This window comes from Emydura macquarii, unplaced genomic scaffold (assembly GCF_026122565.2).
Source record: "Emydura macquarii macquarii isolate MOO-44397 ecotype Brisbane River unplaced genomic scaffold, CSIRO-AGI_Emac_v2 contig_587, whole genome shotgun sequence".
In the NCBI taxonomy this organism is placed as follows: Eukaryota; Metazoa; Chordata; order Testudines; family Chelidae; genus Emydura; species Emydura macquarii.
In genome coordinates this window covers 4,702,163-4,722,797 of record NW_027130724.1, presented here as the reverse complement: position 1 = coordinate 4,722,797, position 20,635 = coordinate 4,702,163, and the positions used below count along the sequence as shown (strand labels likewise).

At 44.4% G+C, this 20,635-nt stretch overlaps 1 protein-coding gene across 1 annotated transcript in view; it reads left to right on the top strand.

Annotated features, from left to right (window-relative positions):
• LOC137148009 (mucin-6-like) overlaps positions 1-20,635 on the top strand; it is a 79,357-nt gene that overhangs the window by 50,924 nt on the left and 7,798 nt on the right. The window contains exons 30-38 of the mRNA XM_067540417.1: positions 1,802-2,083; positions 3,116-3,670; positions 5,571-6,293; positions 7,316-8,108; positions 10,343-11,028; positions 12,878-13,432; positions 15,279-16,340; positions 17,281-17,319; positions 18,480-19,163. Of these exons, the coding sequence (XP_067396518.1) occupies positions 1,802-2,083; positions 3,116-3,670; positions 5,571-6,293; positions 7,316-8,108; positions 10,343-11,028; positions 12,878-13,432; positions 15,279-16,340; positions 17,281-17,319; positions 18,480-19,163 (5,379 nt within the window). The remainder of the gene's footprint in view (positions 1-1,801; positions 2,084-3,115; positions 3,671-5,570; positions 6,294-7,315; positions 8,109-10,342; positions 11,029-12,877; positions 13,433-15,278; positions 16,341-17,280; positions 17,320-18,479; positions 19,164-20,635) is intronic.

Below are 20,635 nucleotides of genomic sequence, written 5' to 3'. Positions count from 1 at the left end.
GTCTCGACTGCGGGAATGATGCCAATCTCTGTACTGATGGTGATTCAAGGATAGTCTCTGGTGCCTATTGGATGACAACAAAGGGGAGGATGACCTGGATTTTGAGGAGTCCTGGAGATTCTCTGATGACAACAGGAGAGCCAGCCCTCATGGGACAAACAAACAACCAGACTCATCTGAAGCCCAACACGGGGGCAGCATCAAAGTCAAAGAGGAATAGGGACTTGTCACCAGCAAGACAAACTTCCGCCCAGTACTGAAGGAGATGCTCAGACTAAGTCAAGAATGATACCAAGCTTGATGGCAGGATCTGCTGCCAGGCAATGAGTGTGCTGAAGGACGCACCAGCATTGAGGGGGCCTTTGGTGCCGGGCTTGGGGTCAGCCTCAATTCCACTGTGGGCTGTGTGAGTTTCAGTGCCAACAAACCTGGCAGCTCTGTGACACAGCCAGAAGGTGCCAGAGGCACAATGGAAGATGAAATGGTAGAAACTATGGCACTGGAAAACTGTTGAACTAGTGGAGAGTCAGAGAGTGATAAGCAAAGCATGTGTGAAGCTGTCTGTTACGCCGCCAGTGTGGAGACCATCAATGCTGATGCTGACATAATCAGTACTGGTCTCAACAGACACCCCATGGCCAGAACCAGTCGATGGTACAGGCTCTTGCTGATCTGGGAGCAGTATCGGGGAGCAGTTAGATAAACCTGCTGTATCCCACATGCCGGAAAGAGTATGGTGCCGGTCAGCACTCCTCTTAGAAAATGAGAAAGAGTCTCCCTGAACCATGGACTGTTCCCTATTAGTTTTATGGAACCTCTTCCTCACTGCACTAGAGGAGGGAGAATGACATCTTCCTTTTGGAGGAAACAGCAGGGTTTGAATGTGGAGCAGCATCACCTGCCAGTTCTGAAGACAACCACCAATCACATGAGGATATTGATGTCAAAGAAGGCCACATGGCCTGTTCCAGTAGGTGCTGCTTCAGCTATAAGTCTCTCGCCTCCTGAGTCCTCTTTTTGAATGACTTACAGATGGAACACCATTCCTTAATGTGTCCTTTGCTGGCCTATAACAAGCATCTTATGTGGGGATTACTGTTGGGGATGCCCTCCCCCTACACAATGGACAATGCTTGAACCCTGGTGAGGGCATCACACCGGGCAGCCACCTACTCTAACTATGACTACACTACTACTAAACTATACCTGAGATACTACTTCCTATTATCTAGAGGAAAAAAGAAAAATCTCTCAGAAAGTGAGAATGAAAATGTGAAGTGAAGACACTGCATCAACCTCTGACTTTAGCTGCGCATGGTGAGAAGGAACTGGGTGAGGGTGTTATATTATAAAACCAAGGGAGGGGCAAGGGCCACAGACTGTAAACACCACCCCTATGCAGAGTTCTCTGGCTTCAGTTGTGCTGGGCACGCACACACCTACATGTATTACAAAGCTACACCTACTTGAAGAAGAATCAAAGAAGTCATCACTGAGCATGTCTGAACTGCAATTTTTCAAAAACTAATAACATGACCAAATGTGGGCACATTTTCCAATAAAAAATTAGGTTGAGGAAGGCACAAGGAATAGAAAATTTCAGCCCAATGGTTATATTTGGCAAAGTTATAACCAACTGAAAACAGGACTTTACAATAGGAAGTGTCAGGCAACCTTAAAAAACAAGTGGTGCTACCAGCCATTCTTATCATTAGTTTGTAGTTCGCAAAATTTTTCAATATATTTTTCTATATATCTTATTATTACTACCATATTAATATAATTTATTTTCTCTAAAAAGCAAAACCAACAACAAAAATTACATCTACACGTATGACAACTACCATCACAACACCAATTATTACAAAGACACAACCAATTACTTCGTCATCTAAACGATCACCAACCACTACAACAGAATATTTCCAGACAAAATCAACAACCATGAGAACAACATTAACAAGGAAAACACCAACCGCCATCTCTGAGTCTACCACCAAGATCACCACTACCCCAAGCAGCACAGAAACCACAATCCTGAAAACAACTAAGTCCACAAGGAGTACAAAACCAACAGCAACTAGTAATTTTTAATCTTTGCAATTAATCTGTGCATAGGCATTTAAGGGTATAATAGGTCACTTCCAGTTGTTTTTATACTACAAAGATTTTTTTAATCCAATGTTTCCAAAATTGTTATTCACCAGAAATTATACATATTAGGGCAATTAGAAAATTAGTATACACCGGCACCTCAAAATAACTACCTCTGGGTCATTGTCCAAACACATTGGGTACAAAAATCCCTCTAGCAGTTGACATTGATCTTGAAGATATGGAACTTTTTCTGAAGCTAAGAAGCAAACCTTGGCTTCCATAGATGTTATTCTGCACTAGTCAGAATATCTGAAATGACATAGTGAGTAAACTCGACATTATAGGCCTAATCATATGAGGTAAAGAAAGCCACCAGATCCTACCCCTACACTCAAAAATGGAGGCAATTCACCATCTCACAAGGATAGGGACTTACACTTGCAAAATAAAACAATTAAATATTCATTTTGAATGCATTGGTAAATATGTAGAAGAAGAATCTGTTCTTACAAAGATTAGATGGAACGAAGAAATGCGTGCATTTTCATATATGAGTCATGTAACCTGAAATGGATTAGCTCAAATTACGGCAAAAAAGAAAAAAAACATAGCACAAAACCTTTCAAAAATACACACATTAACTTGCAACACTAAGACTTCGATTGTTCACACAGCAAATATGTTAAAACGTTAGAATTAAAACCGTATAACACTGCTTCACCCATCTCCAAACATTTCAAGGTTCATTTCCCGAACAGTAAATCTACTTATTCTTCACCAACTTGGCAGTTATGTTACCTATTTCAAGTCCTCCCTCAATTTTCCATTATTAAAAGATGAAAGGGGCAACTTGTTAATTATTTTACCTGTATTTATATTATAATCCAGCACAAAGCTGTACTCACTCTAAAAAACGTGTTTATATCTCTCAAATAATTTATTCCTGGCAATCTCTTCTTCTGGTATCCACCAGTTTCTTGTCAATGTCACCTTATCAACTCACATTTCTCCCTCACAGTTACAAAGCCCGCAACATCACAAAGAGCTACCCCCATCAGTACAACAAAGACAACAACAAGCACACCTTTGTCTACAACATCCAAAACCACGAGGTCAACAGAGTCCTCCCCAACTCCCGAATCAAAAACTAGTCACATACGGACGACTGTGACAACGTCTACTCCTTCCACTACGTCCATCGGAACCAGTACAACCGCTACACCAACTACACCCACAACCGTCACTCCAACCACGACTACGGTGTCCACTAGCGCAACTGAGACCCCCAAATCAGAGTCCACCACCCTCCACGCAACTTCCACTCCCACCACTAAAACCACAACGCTGACAACCCCTACCACTTCCACTACCTCTACTGTGTCCAGCAAAACCGCCACACCAACTACACCCACGACTGTCACTCTGACCACGAGCACCTCCCACACTAGCTCAACGGAGACCCCCAAATCAGAGTCCACCACCGCAAGCACCACAGAAACCACAACGCTGGCAAAAGTTTCTTCAACTGCTACGTCAACTGAGTCCACAACGAGGGTGATATCAACACCAACAGGTACATTTTACTCATTGCTTTCATTTCTGTGTGGGCAATTACGGGGGTAATAGCTGGCCTTCTATTGCTTTTACGCTACATAGGCTTCTTTATGCAAAGATTTTGAACCGTTACTCTTTGGCACCTCCGCATATGAAGTCCATTGGAACATTTGTATTCATTAACCTCTCTCTCGTCCCCTTATCCACTTCTGATACTTTTCTGTTTAGCCCAATTGGCAAAGGTCGCTTTCCACAGTTCCCTGCAGTCACTCACATCTGGCAGAGTGAGGGAACTCAATCTTCTCCCTAGGCGGAATAGCTAACTCACTCCTGTAAAGCTCCGTGCCAAGGAAGGGGAGGAAAGATGTTACAGGATTGGGGACAATGGCAGTCTTGTAGGGAAGAGAGGTTTTGAAAAAAGAGTAGCCCCTGTCTCAAATATCCACTATGGTATTTTGAATTCCATTCTTCTGGGAAGAGTATGGTGTAAACAGTGCATTTTTCCTGGTGTATCTCACTTGCTTATTCTCACACTGCAAAGTTCGCTTTTTAAATGTATCCTTTTCAGATTCCTAGCCATTAGGACTAGCATAGATTCCTTTTGATATTTTTCGAGAATTAATCCATAGGTGCACACACAGAGACCAAGACACTCACTTCATTCCAGTATATGCAGTCTCTCTATCTTCCTGAGAAAGACACAAAGGTAAACCATTTTCTCTCAACATGACTCAAAGAAAACAGCCAGAGAGTTTAAAATGGTTTGTGGATAAGGGTTAAAAATGTGGCGGTTTTCTCTGTCATTCATGCACTCCCCTCCATGGATTTTGTTTTCCATTTAGGCCAATATAGTAGCCTTGTGTGATGGTTTGGAAAGGCCCAATTCATTTAGTCACACTCAAGGGATTCAAGCTTTTTTATTGTCTTTACACTCTTCCTTTCCGTGGGGAGTGGGTCTCCTAAACCTACTCTCCTATCCCAAACAGGGACTTTCTCAGTCTGTGGGTAATATAATAGTGGATCAGCCTTCCTCATCTACTTGGTTTTTGCTCCTGAAAATGACTCCCTCTAGATCCTCATCCAAACACAACAAAGACAAGATGCCCTCTGGCAGCTAACATATATCCCTGCACCTATGGTATCATTTATGGGCCTAAAAAATATACCATGGGAACCACAGATTTCACTCTGCAGTAATCAGAAGAGTTAAACCGAGGCAGGGATTTAACAAAGCATTATGTGCCCAACACCGTGTGCTAAATAAAGCCCAAAATTCCCATCCTCAGAGCCCATAATGGAAGCAGAAGGCATTGAGCCTCCCCCAGCAATAGGGCCCTACAAATGCATGATAAAATAATTCAGTATTCGTTTTCAAGGCCTTGATAACTGTGGGAAAGTAGTTTCTCCTTTTAGAAAGACTATACGGCACAGAAAAGACACTTCATTTCCTTATATGAATGGTGGAACCCAACAATGATTACATCACTCTCCAGCACAGAAGCAAACAAAAAGAAAAACCTTCCAGAAAGATTTAAGTTTACTTACAACAGCCCAACAAGGTTTCATCCCTCCTGATATATGTTCCATCTGCAAGATTTTAGCTGCCCCACACACTCACATCTAGATACATCTCACTTCCGTTCCCAAACAGTAATCACCCTTGAAAAAGTATGTTTTTTAACAAGATCGGCAGTTACGTTTTTTCTTTCCAGTGCTCTTCCATTGTACATTACTAAATAATAAAAAAGGGCTACTAGTTAAATATTTCCAAAATTTTTCTCTTTTCATCTAGCACAAAGTTACACTCATTCGAAAAACCCATGTTCATATCAAATTATTTATTCATGGTTATCTCATTTTATGAAATCCACCATTATATTGTTAATCTGACCATATCAACTCATGTCTCTCCTTCACAGCTACAAAGACCACAACATCACAAAAAACTATCCCCATCACTACAACAAAAACAACACATTTCTCCACAACATCACAAACCACGAGCTCAGCTGAGTCCACCCCAACATCCTCACCAAAAGCAAGTCATGGAAAAACAACTCTGAAAATGACAACTCCTTCCAAAAAGCCTACCAGAACCAGCGTAACTGCCACACCAACAACACCCAAAATCGTCACTCTGACTATGACTACGTTATCCACAAGGGCACCTGAGACCCCCAAAACGGAGCCCATCATCCTCCATACCACTTCCATTCCCACCATTAAAACCACAACACTGACAACCCCTACCACTTCCACTATCCCTACGGTGTCCAGCAAAACAGCCACACCAACTACACCCACAACCGTCACTACAACCACGACTACGGTGTCCACTAGCGCAACTGAGACCCCCAAATCAGAGTCCACCACCCTCCACGCAACTTCCACTCCCACCACTAAAACCACAACGCTGACAACCCCTACCACTTCCACTACCTCTACTGTGTCCAGCAAAACCGCCACACCAACTACACCCACGACTGTCACTCTGACCACGAGCATCTCCCACACTAGCTCAACGGAGACCCCCAAATCAGAGTCCACCACCGCAAGCACCACAGAAACCACAACGCTGGCAAAAGTTTCTTCAACTGCTACGTCAACTGAGTCCACAACGAGGGTGATATCAACACCAACAGGTACATTTTACTCATTGCTTTCATTTCTGTATGGGCAATTACGGGGGTAACAGCTGGCCCTCTGTTCCTTTAACGCTACATAGGCTTCTTTATCCAAAGATTTTGAACCATTACTCTTTGGCACCTCTGCCTAAGAAGGCCATTGGAACATTTGTATTCATTAGCCTCTCTCTCGTCCCCTTATCCACTTCTGATACTTTTCTGTTTAGCCCAATTGGCAAAGGTCCCTTTCCACAGTTCCCTGCAGTCACTCGCATCTGGCAGAGTGAGGGAACCCAATCTTCTCCCTAGGCGGAATAGCTAACTGGCTTTCTCCACTCCCTATACAATTTCCGTCATGAGGATGTAAATCGACATTACAGGTCGCAACCAACACCTTTACAGAAATGACTGCTTTCCTTCACCAAACAGTAAATGCACTAGGATTTATACATGTTTTCTTCCTTGCACAAAGTTTGCAATCAACTTACTTAGCTCAAATGATCCCCATATCTCCATTACTAGAGATGAGAGAGAGAGAGCCACTTGATAATTATTTCCCCTATTTATGACTATTCATTTAACAGAAAGCTAAGCTCACACGAAAAGCTTTTTTATATCTACATGAATAATTATTCATTATACATATTTTTCTGGAATGCCCCATTCTCTTGTCAATGTCACCATATCAACTCACCTTTCACCATCACAGTAACAAAGACCGCCTCATCCCACATGACTCTGGATACATCTCACTTCCTTTCCCAAACAGTGAGCACCCTTGCAAATGTGTGCTTTCAACAAGTTTGGCAGTTATGTTATTTATTTCAAGTGCTGTACCATTCTCCATTAGTAAAGGATGAGAGAGGGACACTTGTCATATATTTTCAAAAGTTTTCTCTTTTCCTCTAGCACAAACTCGCACTCACTCTCAAAACCTTCTTCATATCCAAAAAAATTATTTATTCCTGGCAATCTCTGCTTCTGGTATCCACCAGTTTCTTGTCAATGTCACCTTATCAACTCTCATTTCTCCCTCACAGTTACAAAGCCCACAACACCACGAACAGCTACCCCCATCAGTACGACAAAAACAACAACAAGCACACCTTTGTCGACAACGTCCAAAACCACGAGGTCAACAGAGTCCTCCCCAACTCCCGAATCAAAAACTAGTCGCATACGGACGACTGTGACAACGTCTACTCCATCCACTACGTCCATCGGAACCAGCACAACCGCCACACCAACTACACCCACAACCATCACTACAACCACGACTACAGTGTCCACTAGCGCAACTGAGACCCCCAAATCAGAGTCCACCACCCACCACACCACTTCCACTCCCACCACTAAAACCACAACGCTGACAACCCCTACCACTTCCACTACCCCTACTGTGTCCAGCACAACCGCCACACCAACCACACCCACAACCGTCACTACAACCACAACTACGGTGTCCACTAGCTCAACGGAAACCCCCAAATCAAAGTCCACCACCCACCACACCACTTCCACTCCCACCACTAAAACCACAACGCTGACAACCCCTTCCACTTCCTCTACCCCTACTGTGTCCATCAAAACCGCCACAACAACTACACCCATGACTGTCACTCTGACCACGACCACCTCCCACACTAGCTCAACGGAGACACCCAAATCCACCCCATCCTCCTCGCCAAAAACTAGTCGCAGAAGCACAACTCTGACAACGACTACTCCTTCCACTGCATCTATTGGCACCAGCACAACCGCCACATCAATTACACCCACCACCCTCACTCTGACCACGACGACCCCACACATTACCTTAACGGAGACCACCACGTCAGAGTCCCTCAAGCACCATAAAAGTCACAACGCTGGAGACAGTTTCTTCATCTGCTACGTCAACTACATCTAAAACAAGGATAACACCAACCGGTACATTATGGTCATTACTTTCACTCTTTGTGTGGGCAGTTTCTGGTATCATAGCTGTCTTTGAATTGTTTTCTCACTACATAGACTTCTTTATCCAAAAATTTATGAATGTTTATTCTATGGCACCGAATGAAGGAAAGCCATGCGAACATTTGTATTCAATGGCTTTGCTCTCTACCCCTTTCCTCTTCTGACACTTTTCTGTTTAGGCCAACTGGCAAAGGTCGCCTTCCACAGTGCCCTGCAGTCACTTTCATCAGGCACAGCGAGAGAGCCCAATCATCTCCCTAGGAGGCATACCCAAGTCTCCTTGCTGTGAAGCTCGCTGCTACAGAAGGAGAGGAAACACGTTACAGCGTAGGGGAATATTGGAATCTTGTAGGGAAGAGAGACTTTGAGAATAGAGTAGTCCCTGTCACAAATCTCCACCATAGGAGATTGAATGGCATTCTTCTGGAAAGAGTATATTGTAAATACGGCATTTTTCCTGGTCCGCCTCATTTGCTTTCTCTCTTACCGCAAAGCTCGCTCTTCCAATATATCCCCACCTGCTGTTCAGATTCTTAGTCCTTAGGACTTGCATAGAATCCTGCAGATATTTTTCTGGATCTAATAGCTCGGTGCGGAATGTGAGGCCAATGTGCCCACTCCATTCTGATGTGATACAGTCTGTATACTTTCCTAAGAAAGGCACAAACCAAATAGCATTTCCTCTCAATGTGACTGAAAGGAAACACAGCCAGAGAGGTTGAAATGAATTGTATATACCGAAAGAAAATGTTGGTACTGTCTCTCTCAGTTGTACACTCCTACCCAGAGATTTCATTTTCCATTTCGGCTGGTATAATTTCATTGCTGGGTGGTTCGGTAAGTGCTATTTCATGTAGTCGCACACATGGGATTCAAGCTTTTTCTTTTCTTTACACTCTTGCTTTGCAGGAAAAGAGCCATCTAGACCTACAACTCCAGCCACAACCGGTGAGTTAGAAAATCAGTTAGTAAAATACAAGTCACAGATGAATCTTGCTTATCTCCTTTGGTTTTAGACCCTCATATTGATCCCCTCCAGATAAGATTCTAAAGACATTAGAGGCAAAGTGCCCTCTGAAAGCTGGAATAGCTCCCTGCACCTACGATATCTTTTCTGGTCCTAAGAAGTAGACCCTGGGTTCCACTGATGGCACCCTGCACTGGTCACAAGAACTAACATGAGGTAGGGAGTTATCAAAACATGAGGGACCCTACCCCGTGAGGTGTAGAGATCCCAACTCCCACCCCCAGTGGCAAGAAAGAGAGCAGAAGGCATTCAGCATCTTCCAGGAATAGGAGCCTACACTTGCAAGATAAAATAATCCCGCATTCATTTTTAGTGGGTTGGTCAATGTTTGCAAGCACAATCTCTCTAAGAAAGACTAGATGGCACAAAGTAAGTGCACTTCCATATAGGCACCATGTAACCCAGAAAGGAAAACGTCAAAGTCCGACAAAGAAGCGAAAGACATAACGCAAAACCTTCCAGGATGACGTAGATTACCTCACAACAGTCAGAAAGGCTTTCTGCACTCCCTATACAATTTCCGTCATGAGGATGTAAATCGACATTACAGGTCGCAACCAACACCTTTACAGAAATGACTGCTTTCCTTCACCAAACAGTAAATGCACTGGGATTTATACATGTTTTCTTCCTTGCACAAAGTTTGCAATCAACTTACTTAGCTCAAATGTTCCCCGTATCTCCATTACTAGAGATGAGAGAGAGAGAGCCACTTGATAATTATTTCCCCAATTTATGACTATTCATTTAACAGAAAGCTAAGCTCACACGAAAAGCTTTTTTATATCTACATGAATAATTATTCATTATACATATTTTTCTGGAATGCCCCATTCTCTTGTCAATGTCACCATATCAACTCACCTTTCACCATCACAGTAACAAAGACCGCCTCATCCCACATGACTCTGGATACATCTCACTTCCTTTCCCAAACAGTGAGCACCCTTGCAAATGTACGCTCTTTCAACAAGTTTGGCAGTTATGTTATTTATTTCAAGTGCTGTACCATTCTCCATTAGTAAAGGATGAGAGAGGGACACTTGTCATATATTTTCAAAAGTTTTCTCTTTTCCTCTAGCACAAACTCACACTCACTCTCAAAACCTTCTTCATATCCAAAAAAATTATTTATTCCTGGCAATCTCTGCCTCTGGTATCCACCAGTTTCTTGTCAATGTCACCTTATCAACTCTCATTTCTCCCTCACAGTTACAAAGCCCACAACACCACGAACAGCTACCCCCATCAGTACGACAAAAACAACAACAAGCACACCTTTGTCGACAACGTCCAAAACCACGAGGTCAACAGAGTCCTCCCCAACTCCCGAATCAAAAACTAGTCGCATACGGACGACTGTGACAACGTCTACTCCATCCACTACGTCCATCGGAACCAGCACAACCGCCACACCAACTACACCCACAACCGTCACTCCAACCACGACTACGGTGTCCACTAGCGCAACTGAGACCCCCAAATCAGAGTCCACCACCCTCCACGCAACTTCCACTCCCACCACTAAAACCACAACGCTGACAACCCCTACCACTTCCACTACCTCTACTGTGTCCAGCAAAACCGCCACACCAACTACACCCACGACTGTCACTCTGACCACGAGCACCTCCCACACTAGCTCAACGGAGACCCCCAAATCAGAGTCCACCACCGCAAGCACCACAGAAACCACAACGCTGGCAAAAGTTTCTTCAACTGCTACGTCAACTGAGTCCACAACGAGGGTGATATCAACACCAACAGGTACATTTTACTCATTGCTTTCATTTCTGTGTGGGCAATTACGGGGGTAATAGCTGGCCTTCTATTGCTTTTACGCTACATAGGCTTCTTTATGCAAAGATTTTGAACCGTTACTCTTCGGCACCTCTGCCTAAGAAGGCCATTGGAACATTTGTATTCATTAGCCTCTCTCTCGTCCCCTTATCCACTTCTGATACTTTTCTGTTTAGCCCGATTGGCAAAGGTCCCTTTCCACAGTTCCCTGCAGTCACTCGCATCTGGCAGAGTGAGGGAACCCAATCTTCTCCCTAGGCGGAATAGCTAACTCTTACTGCTGTGAAGCTCAGTGCCAAGGAAGGGGAGGAAGAGGTTACAGGACTGGGGACAATGGGAGTCTTGTAGGGAAGAGAGACTTTGAGAAAAGAGTAGTCCCTGTCACAATCTCCATCATAGGAGATGGAATGCCATTCTCCTGGGAAGAGCATGGCGTAAACACCACATTTTTCCTGGTCTATCTCACTTGCTTATTCTCACACCGGAAAGCTCGCTCTTTCAATATATCCCATATCCTTTTCAGATTCCTAGCCCTTAGGATTACCATAGATTCCTGTAGATATTTTTCTGGAATTAATCCCTAGGTACAGACACACAAGCCAATACACTCACTTCATTCCAGTGCAATGAAGTCTCTGTATCTTCCTGAGAAAGGCACAAAGGCAAAACCATTTTCTCTCAACGTGACTGAAAGAAAACACACCCAGAGAGTTTAAAATGGTTTGTGGATCAGAGTAAAAAATGTGGGTGCTTTCTATCTCATTCATGCACTCCTCTCCATGGATTTCATTTTCCATTTTGGCCAATAATATAACCTTGTGTGATGGTTGGGGAAGGCCTACTTCATTTGGTCACACGCAAAGGATTCAAGCTTTTTTATTGTCTTTACACTCCTTCCTTTGCATGGAGAGAGGTCACCTAGACCTGCTACTCCTGCCTCAACAAGGGACTTTCACAGTCAGTGGGTAAAGTAGTGGATCAGCCTTGCTCATCTACTTTGATCCATGAAAATGACTCCCCTCAGATCCATGTCCAAACAGAACAAAGACAAGATGCTGCCTAAGAGCTGATATGTATCCCGGCACCTCAGGTATCATTTCTTGGCCAAGAAAACACAGTTAACAAGGCATTAAGTGCCCTACACTGTGTGGAAAAGAGAGCCCAAAATCTCACCTCCAGACGCCACAATGGAAGCAGAAGGCATTCAGCATCTCCCAGCACTAGGTTCCTAAGCTTGCAGGGTAAAAGAATCCAGTATTCGTTTTCAAGGCCCTGGTAACTGTGGGAAAGAATCTCCGCTTAGAAACACTATGTGGCACAGAGAAGACACTTCATTTCCCTATATGAATCGTAGAACCCAACACTGATTACATCATCTTCTGGCACAGAAGGAACAAACATCATGCAAAACCTTCCAGGAAGACGCATTTTTACTCGCAACAGCCTGACAGGTCTCTTCACTCCCCATATATGTTCCACCTGCAGGATTTCTACTGACCCATCCCACTCACCTCAGGATACATCTCACTTCCTTTCCCAAACAGTGAGCACCCTTGCAAATGTGTGCTTTTTCAACAAGTTTGGCAGTTATGTTATTTATTTCAAGTGCTGTACCATTCTCCATTAGTAAAGGATGAGAGAGGGACACTTGTCATATATTTTCAAAAGTTTTCTCTTTTCCTCTAGCACAAACTCGCACTCACTCTCAAAACCTTCTTCATATCCAAAAAATTATTTATTCCTGGCAATCTCTGCTTCTGGTATCCACCAGTTTCTTGTCAATGTCACCTTATCAACTCTCATTTCTCCCTCACAGTTACAAAGCCCACAACATCACAAACAACTACCCCCATCAGTACGACAAAAACAACAACAAGCACACCTTTGTCGACAACGTCCAAAACCACGAGGTCAACAGAGTCCTCCCCAACTCCCGAATCAAAAACTAGTCGCATACGGACGACTGTGACAACGTCTACTCCATCCACTACGTCCATCGGAACCAGCACAACCGCCACACCAACTACACCCACAACCGTCACTCCAACCACGACTACGGTGTCCACTAGCGCAACTGAGACCCCCAAATCAGAGTCCACCACCCTCCACGCAACTTCCACTCCCACCACTAAAACCACAACGCTGACAACCCCTACCACTTCCACTACCTCTACTGTGTCCAGCAAAACCGCCACACCAACTACACCCACGACTGTCACTCTGACCACGAGCACCTCCCACACTAGCTCAACGGAGACCCCCAAATCAGAGTCCACCACCGCAAGCACCACAGAAACCACAACGCTGGCAAAAGTTTCTTCAACTGCTACGTCAACTGAGTCCACAACGAGGGTGATATCAACACCAACAGGTACATTTTACTCATTGCTTTCATTTCTGTGTGGGCAATTACGGGGGTAATAGCTGGCCTTCTATTGCTTTTACGCTACATAGGCTTCTTTATGCAAAGATTTTGAACCGTTACTCTTCGGCACCTCTGCCTAAGAAGGCCATTGGAACATTTGTATTCATTAGCCTCTCTCTCGTCCCCTTATCCACTTCTGATACTTTTCTGTTTAGCCCGATTGGCAAAGGTCCCTTTCCACAGTTCCCTGCAGTCACTCGCATCTGGCAGAGTGAGGGAACCCAATCTTCTCCCTAGGCGGAATAGCTAACTCTTACTGCTGTGAAGCTCAGTGCCAAGGAAGGGGAGGAAGAGGTTACAGGACTGGGGACAATGGGAGTCTTGTAGGGAAGAGAGACTTTGAGAAAAGAGTAGTCCCTGTCACAATCTCCATCATAGGAGATGGAATGCCATTCTCCTGGGAAGAGCATGGCGTAAACACCACATTTTTCCTGGTCTATCTCACTTGCTTATTCTCACACCGGAAAGCTCGCTCTTTCAATATATCCCATATCCTTTTCAGATTCCTAGCCCTTAGGATTACCATAGATTCCTGTAGATATTTTTCTGGAATTAATCCCTAGGTACAGACACACAAGCCAATACACTCACTTCATTCCAGTGCAATGAAGTCTCTGTATCTTCCTGAGAAAGGCACAAAGGCAAAACCATTTTCTCTCAACGTGACTGAAAGAAAACACACCCAGAGAGTTTAAAATGGTTTGTGGATCAGAGTAAAAAATGTGGGTGCTTTCTATCTCATTCATGCACTCCTCTCCATGGATTTCATTTTCCATTTTGGCCAATAATATAACCTTGTGTGATGGTTGGGGAAGGCCTACTTCATTTGGTCACACGCAAAGGATTCAAGCTTTTTTATTGTCTTTACACTCCTTCCTTTGCATGGAGAGAGGTCACCTAGACCTGCTACTCCTGCCTCAACAAGGGACTTTCACAGTCAGTGGGTAAAGTAGTGGATCAGCCTTGCTCATCTACTTTGATCCATGAAAATGACTCCCCTCAGATCCATGTCCAAACAGAACAAAGACAAGATGCTTCCTAAGAGCTGATATGTATCCCGGCACCTCAGGTATCATTTCTTGGCCAAGAAAACACAGTTAACAAGGCATTAAGTGCCCTACACTGTGTGGAAGAGAGCCCAAAATCTCACCTCCAGACGCCACAATGGAAGCAGAAGGCATTCAGCATCTCCCAGCACTAGGTTCCTAAGCTTGCAGGGTAAAAGAATCCAGTATTCGTTTTCAAGGCCCTGGTAACTGTGGGAAAGAATCTCCGCTTAGAAACACTATGTGGCACAGAGAAGACACTTCATTTCCCTATATGAATCGTAGAACCCAACACTGATTACATCATCTTCTGGCACAGAAGGAACAAACATCATGCAAAACCTTCCAGGAAGACGCATTTTTACTCGCAACAGCCTGACAGGTCTCTTCACTCCCCATATATGTTCCACCTGCAGGATTTCTACTGACCCATCCCACTCACCTCAGGATACATCTCACTTCCTTTCCAAACAGTGAGCACCCTTGCAAATGTGTGCTTTTTCAACAATTTTGGAAGTTATGTTATTTATTTCAAGTGCTGTACCATTCTCCATTAGTAAAGGATGAGAGAGGGACACTTGTCATATATTTTCAAAAGTTTTCTCTTTTCCTCTAGCACAAACTCGCACTCACTCTCAAAACCTTCTTCATATCCAAAAAATTATTTATTCCTGGCAATCTCTGCTTCTGGTATCCACCAGTTTCTTGTCAATGTCACCTTATCAACTCTCATTTCTCCCTCACAGTTACAAAGCCCACAACATCACAAACAACTACCCCCATCAGTACGACAAAAACAACAACAAGCACACCTTTGTCGACAACGTCCAAAACCACGAGGTCAACAGAGTCCTCCCCAACTCCCGAATCAAAAACTAGTCGCATACGGACGACTGTGACAACGTCTACTCCATCCACTACGTCCATCGGAACCAGCACAACCGCCACACCAACTACACCCACAACCGTCACTCCAACCACGACTACGGTGTCCACTAGTGCAACTGAGACCCCCAAATCAAAGTCCACCACCCACCACACCACTTCCACTCCCACCCCTAAAACCACAACGCTGACAACCCCTACCACTAGCTCCACTGTGTCCATCAAAACCGCCACAACAACTACACCCATGACTGTCACTCTGACCACGAGCACCTTGCACACTAGCTCAACGGAGACCCCCAAATCAGAGTCCACCACCCACCACACCACTTCCACTCCCACCACTAAAACCACAACGCTGACAACCCCTACCACTTCCACTACCCCTACTGTGTCCAGCACAACCGCCACACCAACCACACCCACAACCGTCACTACAACCACAACTACGGTGTCCACTAGCTCAACGGAAACCCCCAAATCAAAGTCCACCACCCACCACACCACTTCCACTCCCACCACTAAAACCACAACGCTGACAACCCCTTCCACTTCCTCTACCCCTACTGTGTCCATCAAAACCGCCACAACAACTACACCCATGACTGTCACTCTGACCACGACCACCTCCCACACTAGCTCAACGGAGACACCCAAATCCACCCCATCCTCCTCGCCAAAAACTAGTCGCAGAAGCACAACTCTGACAACGACTACTCCTTCCACTGCATCTATTGGCACCAGCACAACCGCCACATCAATTACACCCACCACCCTCACTCTGACCACGACGACCCCACACATTACCTTAACGGAGACCACCACGTCAGAGTCCACCTCAAGCACCATAAAAGTCACAACGCTGGAGACAGTTTCTTCATCTGCTACGTCAACTACATCTAAAACAAGGATAACACCAACCGGTACATTATGGTCATTACTTTCACTCTTTGTGTGGGCAGTTTCTGGTATCATAGCTGTCTTTGAATTGTTTTCTCACTACATAGACTTCTTTATCCAAAAATTTATGAATGTTTATTCTATGGCACCGAATGAAGGAAAGCCATGCGAACATTTGTATTCAATGGCTTTGCTCTCTACCCCTTTCCTCTTCTGACACTTTTCTGTTTAGGCCAACTGGCAAAGGTCGCCTTCCACAGTGCCCTGCAGTCACTTTCATCAGGCACAGCGAGAGAGCCCAATCATCTCCCTAGGAGGCATACCCAAGTCTCCTTGCTGTGAAGCTCGCTGCTACAGAAGGAGAGGAAACACGTTACAGCGTAGGGGAATATTGGAATCTTGTAGGGAAGAGAGACTTTGAGAATAGAGTAGTCCCTGTCACAAATCTCCACCATAGGAGATTGAATGGCATTCTTCTGGAAAGAATATATTGTAAATACGGCATTTTTCCTGGTCCGCCTCATTTGCTTTCTCTCTTACCGCAAAGCTCGCTCTTCCAATATATCCCCACCTGCTGTTCAGATTCTTAGTCCTTAGGACTTGCATAGAATCCTGCAGATATTTTTCTGGATCTAATAGCTCGGTGCGGAATGTGAGGCCAATGTGCCCACTCCATTCTGATGTGATACAGTCTGTATACTTTCCTAAGAAAGGCACAAACCAAATAGCATTTCCTCTCAATGTGACTGAAAGGAAACACAGCCAGAGAGGTTGAAATGGATTGTATATACCGAAAGAAAATGTTGGTACTGTCTCTCTCAGTTGTACACTCCTACCCAGAGATTTCATTTTCCATTTCGGCTGGTATAATTTCATTGCTGGGTGGTTCGGTAAGTGCTATTTCATGTAGTCGCACACATGGGATTCAAGCTTTTTTCTTTTCTTTACACTCTTGCTTTGCAGGAAAAGAGCCATCTAGACCTACAACTCCAGCCACAACCGGTGAGTTAGAAAATCAGTTAGTAAAATACAAGTCACAGATGAATCTTGCTTATCTCCTTTGGTTTTAGACCCTCATATTGATCCCCTCCAGATAAGATTCTAAAGACATTAGAGGCAAAGTGCCCTCTGAAAGCTGGAATAGCTCCCTGCACCTACGATATCTTTTCTGGTCCTAAGAAGTAGACCCTGGGTTCCACTGATGGCACCCTGCACTGGTCACAAGAACTAACATGAGGTAGGGAGTTATCAAAACATGAGGGACCCTACCCCGTGAGGTGTAGAGATCCCAACTCCCACCCCCAGTGGCAAGAAAGAGAGCAGAAGGCATTCAGCATCTTCCAGGAATAGGAGCCTACACTTGCAAGATAAAATAATCCCGCATTCATTTTTAGTGGGTTGGTCAATGTTTGCAAGCACAATCTCTCTAAGAAAGACTAGATGGCACAAAGTAAGTGCACTTCCATATAGGCACCATGTAACCCAGAAAGGAAAACGTCAAAGTCCGACAAAGAAGCGAAAGACATAACGCAAAACCTTCCAGGATGACGTAGATTACCTCACAACAGTCAGAAAGGCTTTCTGCACTCCCTATACAATTTCCGTCATGAGGATGTAAATCGACATTACAGGTCGCAACCAACACCTTTACAGAAATGACTGCTTTCCTTCACCAAACAGTAAATGCACTGGGATTTATACATGTTTTCTTCCTTGCACAAAGTTTGCAATCAACTTACTTAGCTCAAATGTTCCCCATATCTCCATTACTAGAGATGAGAGAGAGAGAGCCACTTGATAATTATTTCCCCAATTTATGACTATTCATTTAACAGAAAGCTAAGCTCACACGAAAAGCTTTTTTATATCTACATGAATAATTATTCATTATACATATTTTTCTGGAATGCCCCATTCTCTTGTCAATGTCACCATATCAACTCACCTTTCACCATCACAGTAACAAAGACCGCCCCATCCCACATGACTCTGGATACATCTCACTTCCTTTCCCAAACAGTGAGCACCCTTGCAAATGTACGCTCTTTCAACAAGTTTGGCAGTTATGTTATTTATTTCAAGTGCTGTACCATTCTCCATTAGTAAAGGATGAGAGAGGGACACTTGTCATATATTTTCAAAAGTTTTCTCTTTTCCTCTAGCACAAACTCACACTCACTCTCAAAACCTTCTTCATATCCAAAAAAATTATTTATTCCTGGCAATCTCTGCTTCTGGTATCCACCAGTTTCTTGTCAATGTCACCTTATCAACTCTCATTTCTCCCTCACAGTTAAAGCCCACAACACCACGAACAGCTACCCCCATCAGTACGACAAAAACAACAACAAGCACACCTTTGTCGACAACGTCCAAAACCACGAGGTCAACAGAGTCCTCCCCAACTCCCGAATCAAAAACTAGTCGCATACGGACGACTGTGACAACGTCTACTCCATCCACTACGTCCATCGGAACCAGCACAACCGCCACACCAACTACACCCACAACCGTCACTCCAACCACGACTACGGTGTCCACTAGCGCAACTGAGACCCCCAAATCAGAGTCCACCACCCTCCACGCAACTTCCACTCCCACCACTAAAACCACAACGCTGACAACCCCTACCACTTCCACTACCTCTACTGTGTCCAGCAAAACCGCCACACCAACTACACCCACGACTGTCACTCTGACCACGAGCACCTCCCACACTAGCTCAACGGAGACCCCCAAATCAGAGTCCACCACCGCAAGCACCACAGAAACCACAACGCTGGCAAAAGTTTCTTCAACTGCTACGTCAACTGAGTCCACAACGAGGGTGATATCAACACCAACAGGTACATTTTACTCATTGCTTTCATTTCTGTGTGGGCAATTACGGGGGTAATAGCTGGCCTTCTATTGCTTTTACGCTACATAGGCTTCTTTATGCAAAGATTTTGAACCGTTACTCTTCGGCACCTCTGCCTAAGAAGGCCATTGGAACATTTGTATTCATTAGCCTCTCTCTCGTCCCCTTATCCACTTCTGATACTTTTCTGTTTAGCCCGATTGGCAAAGGTCCCTTTCCACAGTTCCCTGCAGTCACTCGCATCTGGCAGAGTGAGGGAACCCAATCTTCTCCCTAGGCGGAATAGCTAACTCTTACTGCTGTGAAGCTCAGTGCCAAGGAAGGGGAGGAAGAGGTTACAGGACTGGGGACAATGGGAGTCTTGTAGGGAAGAGAGACTTTGAGAAAAGAGTAGTCCCTGTCACAATCTCCATCATAGGAGATGGAATGCCATTCTCCTGGGAAGAGCATGGCGTAAACACCACATTTTTCCTGGTCTATCTCACTTGCTTATTCTCACACCGGAAAGCTCGCTCTTTCAATATATCCCATATCCTTTTCAGATTCCTAGCCCTTAGGATTACCATAGATTCCTGTAGATATTTTTCTGGAATTAATCCCTAGGTACAGACACACAAGCCAATACACTCACTTCATTCCAGTGCAATGAAGTCTCTGTATCTTCCTGAGAAAGGCACAAAGGCAAAACCATTTTCTCTCAACGTGACTGAAAGAAAACACACCCAGAGAGTTTAAAATGGTTTGTGGATCAGAGTAAAAAATGTGGGTGCTTTCTATCTCATTCATGCACTCCTCTCCATGGATTTCATTTTCCATTTTGGCCAATAATATAACCTTGTGTGATGGTTGGGGAAGGCCTACTTCATTTGGTCACACGCAAAGGATTCAAGCTTTTTTATTGTCTTTACACTCCTTCCTTTGCATGGAGAGAGGTCACCTAGACCTGCTACTCCTGCCTCAACAAGGGACTTTCACAGTCAGTGGGTAAAGTAGTGGATCAGCCTTGCTCATCTACTTTGATCCATGAAAATGACTCCCCTCAGATCCATGTCCAAACAGAACAAAGACAAGATGCTGCCTAAGAGCTGATATGTATCCCGGCACCTCAGGTATCATTTCTTGGCCAAGAAAACACAGTTAACAAGGCATTAAGTGCCCTACACTGTGTGGAAAAGAGAGCCCAAAATCTCACCTCCAGACGCCACAATGGAAGCAGAAGGCATTCAGCATCTCCCAGCACTAGGTTCCTAAGCTTGCAGGGTAAAAGAATCCAGTATTCGTTTTCAAGGCCCTGGTAACTGTGGGAAAGAATCTCCGCTTAGAAACACTATGTGGCACAGAGAAGACACTTCATTTCCCTATATGAATCGTAGAACCCAACACTGATTACATCATCTTCTGGCACAGAAGGAACAAACATCATGCAAAACCTTCCGGAAGACGCATTTTTACTCGCAA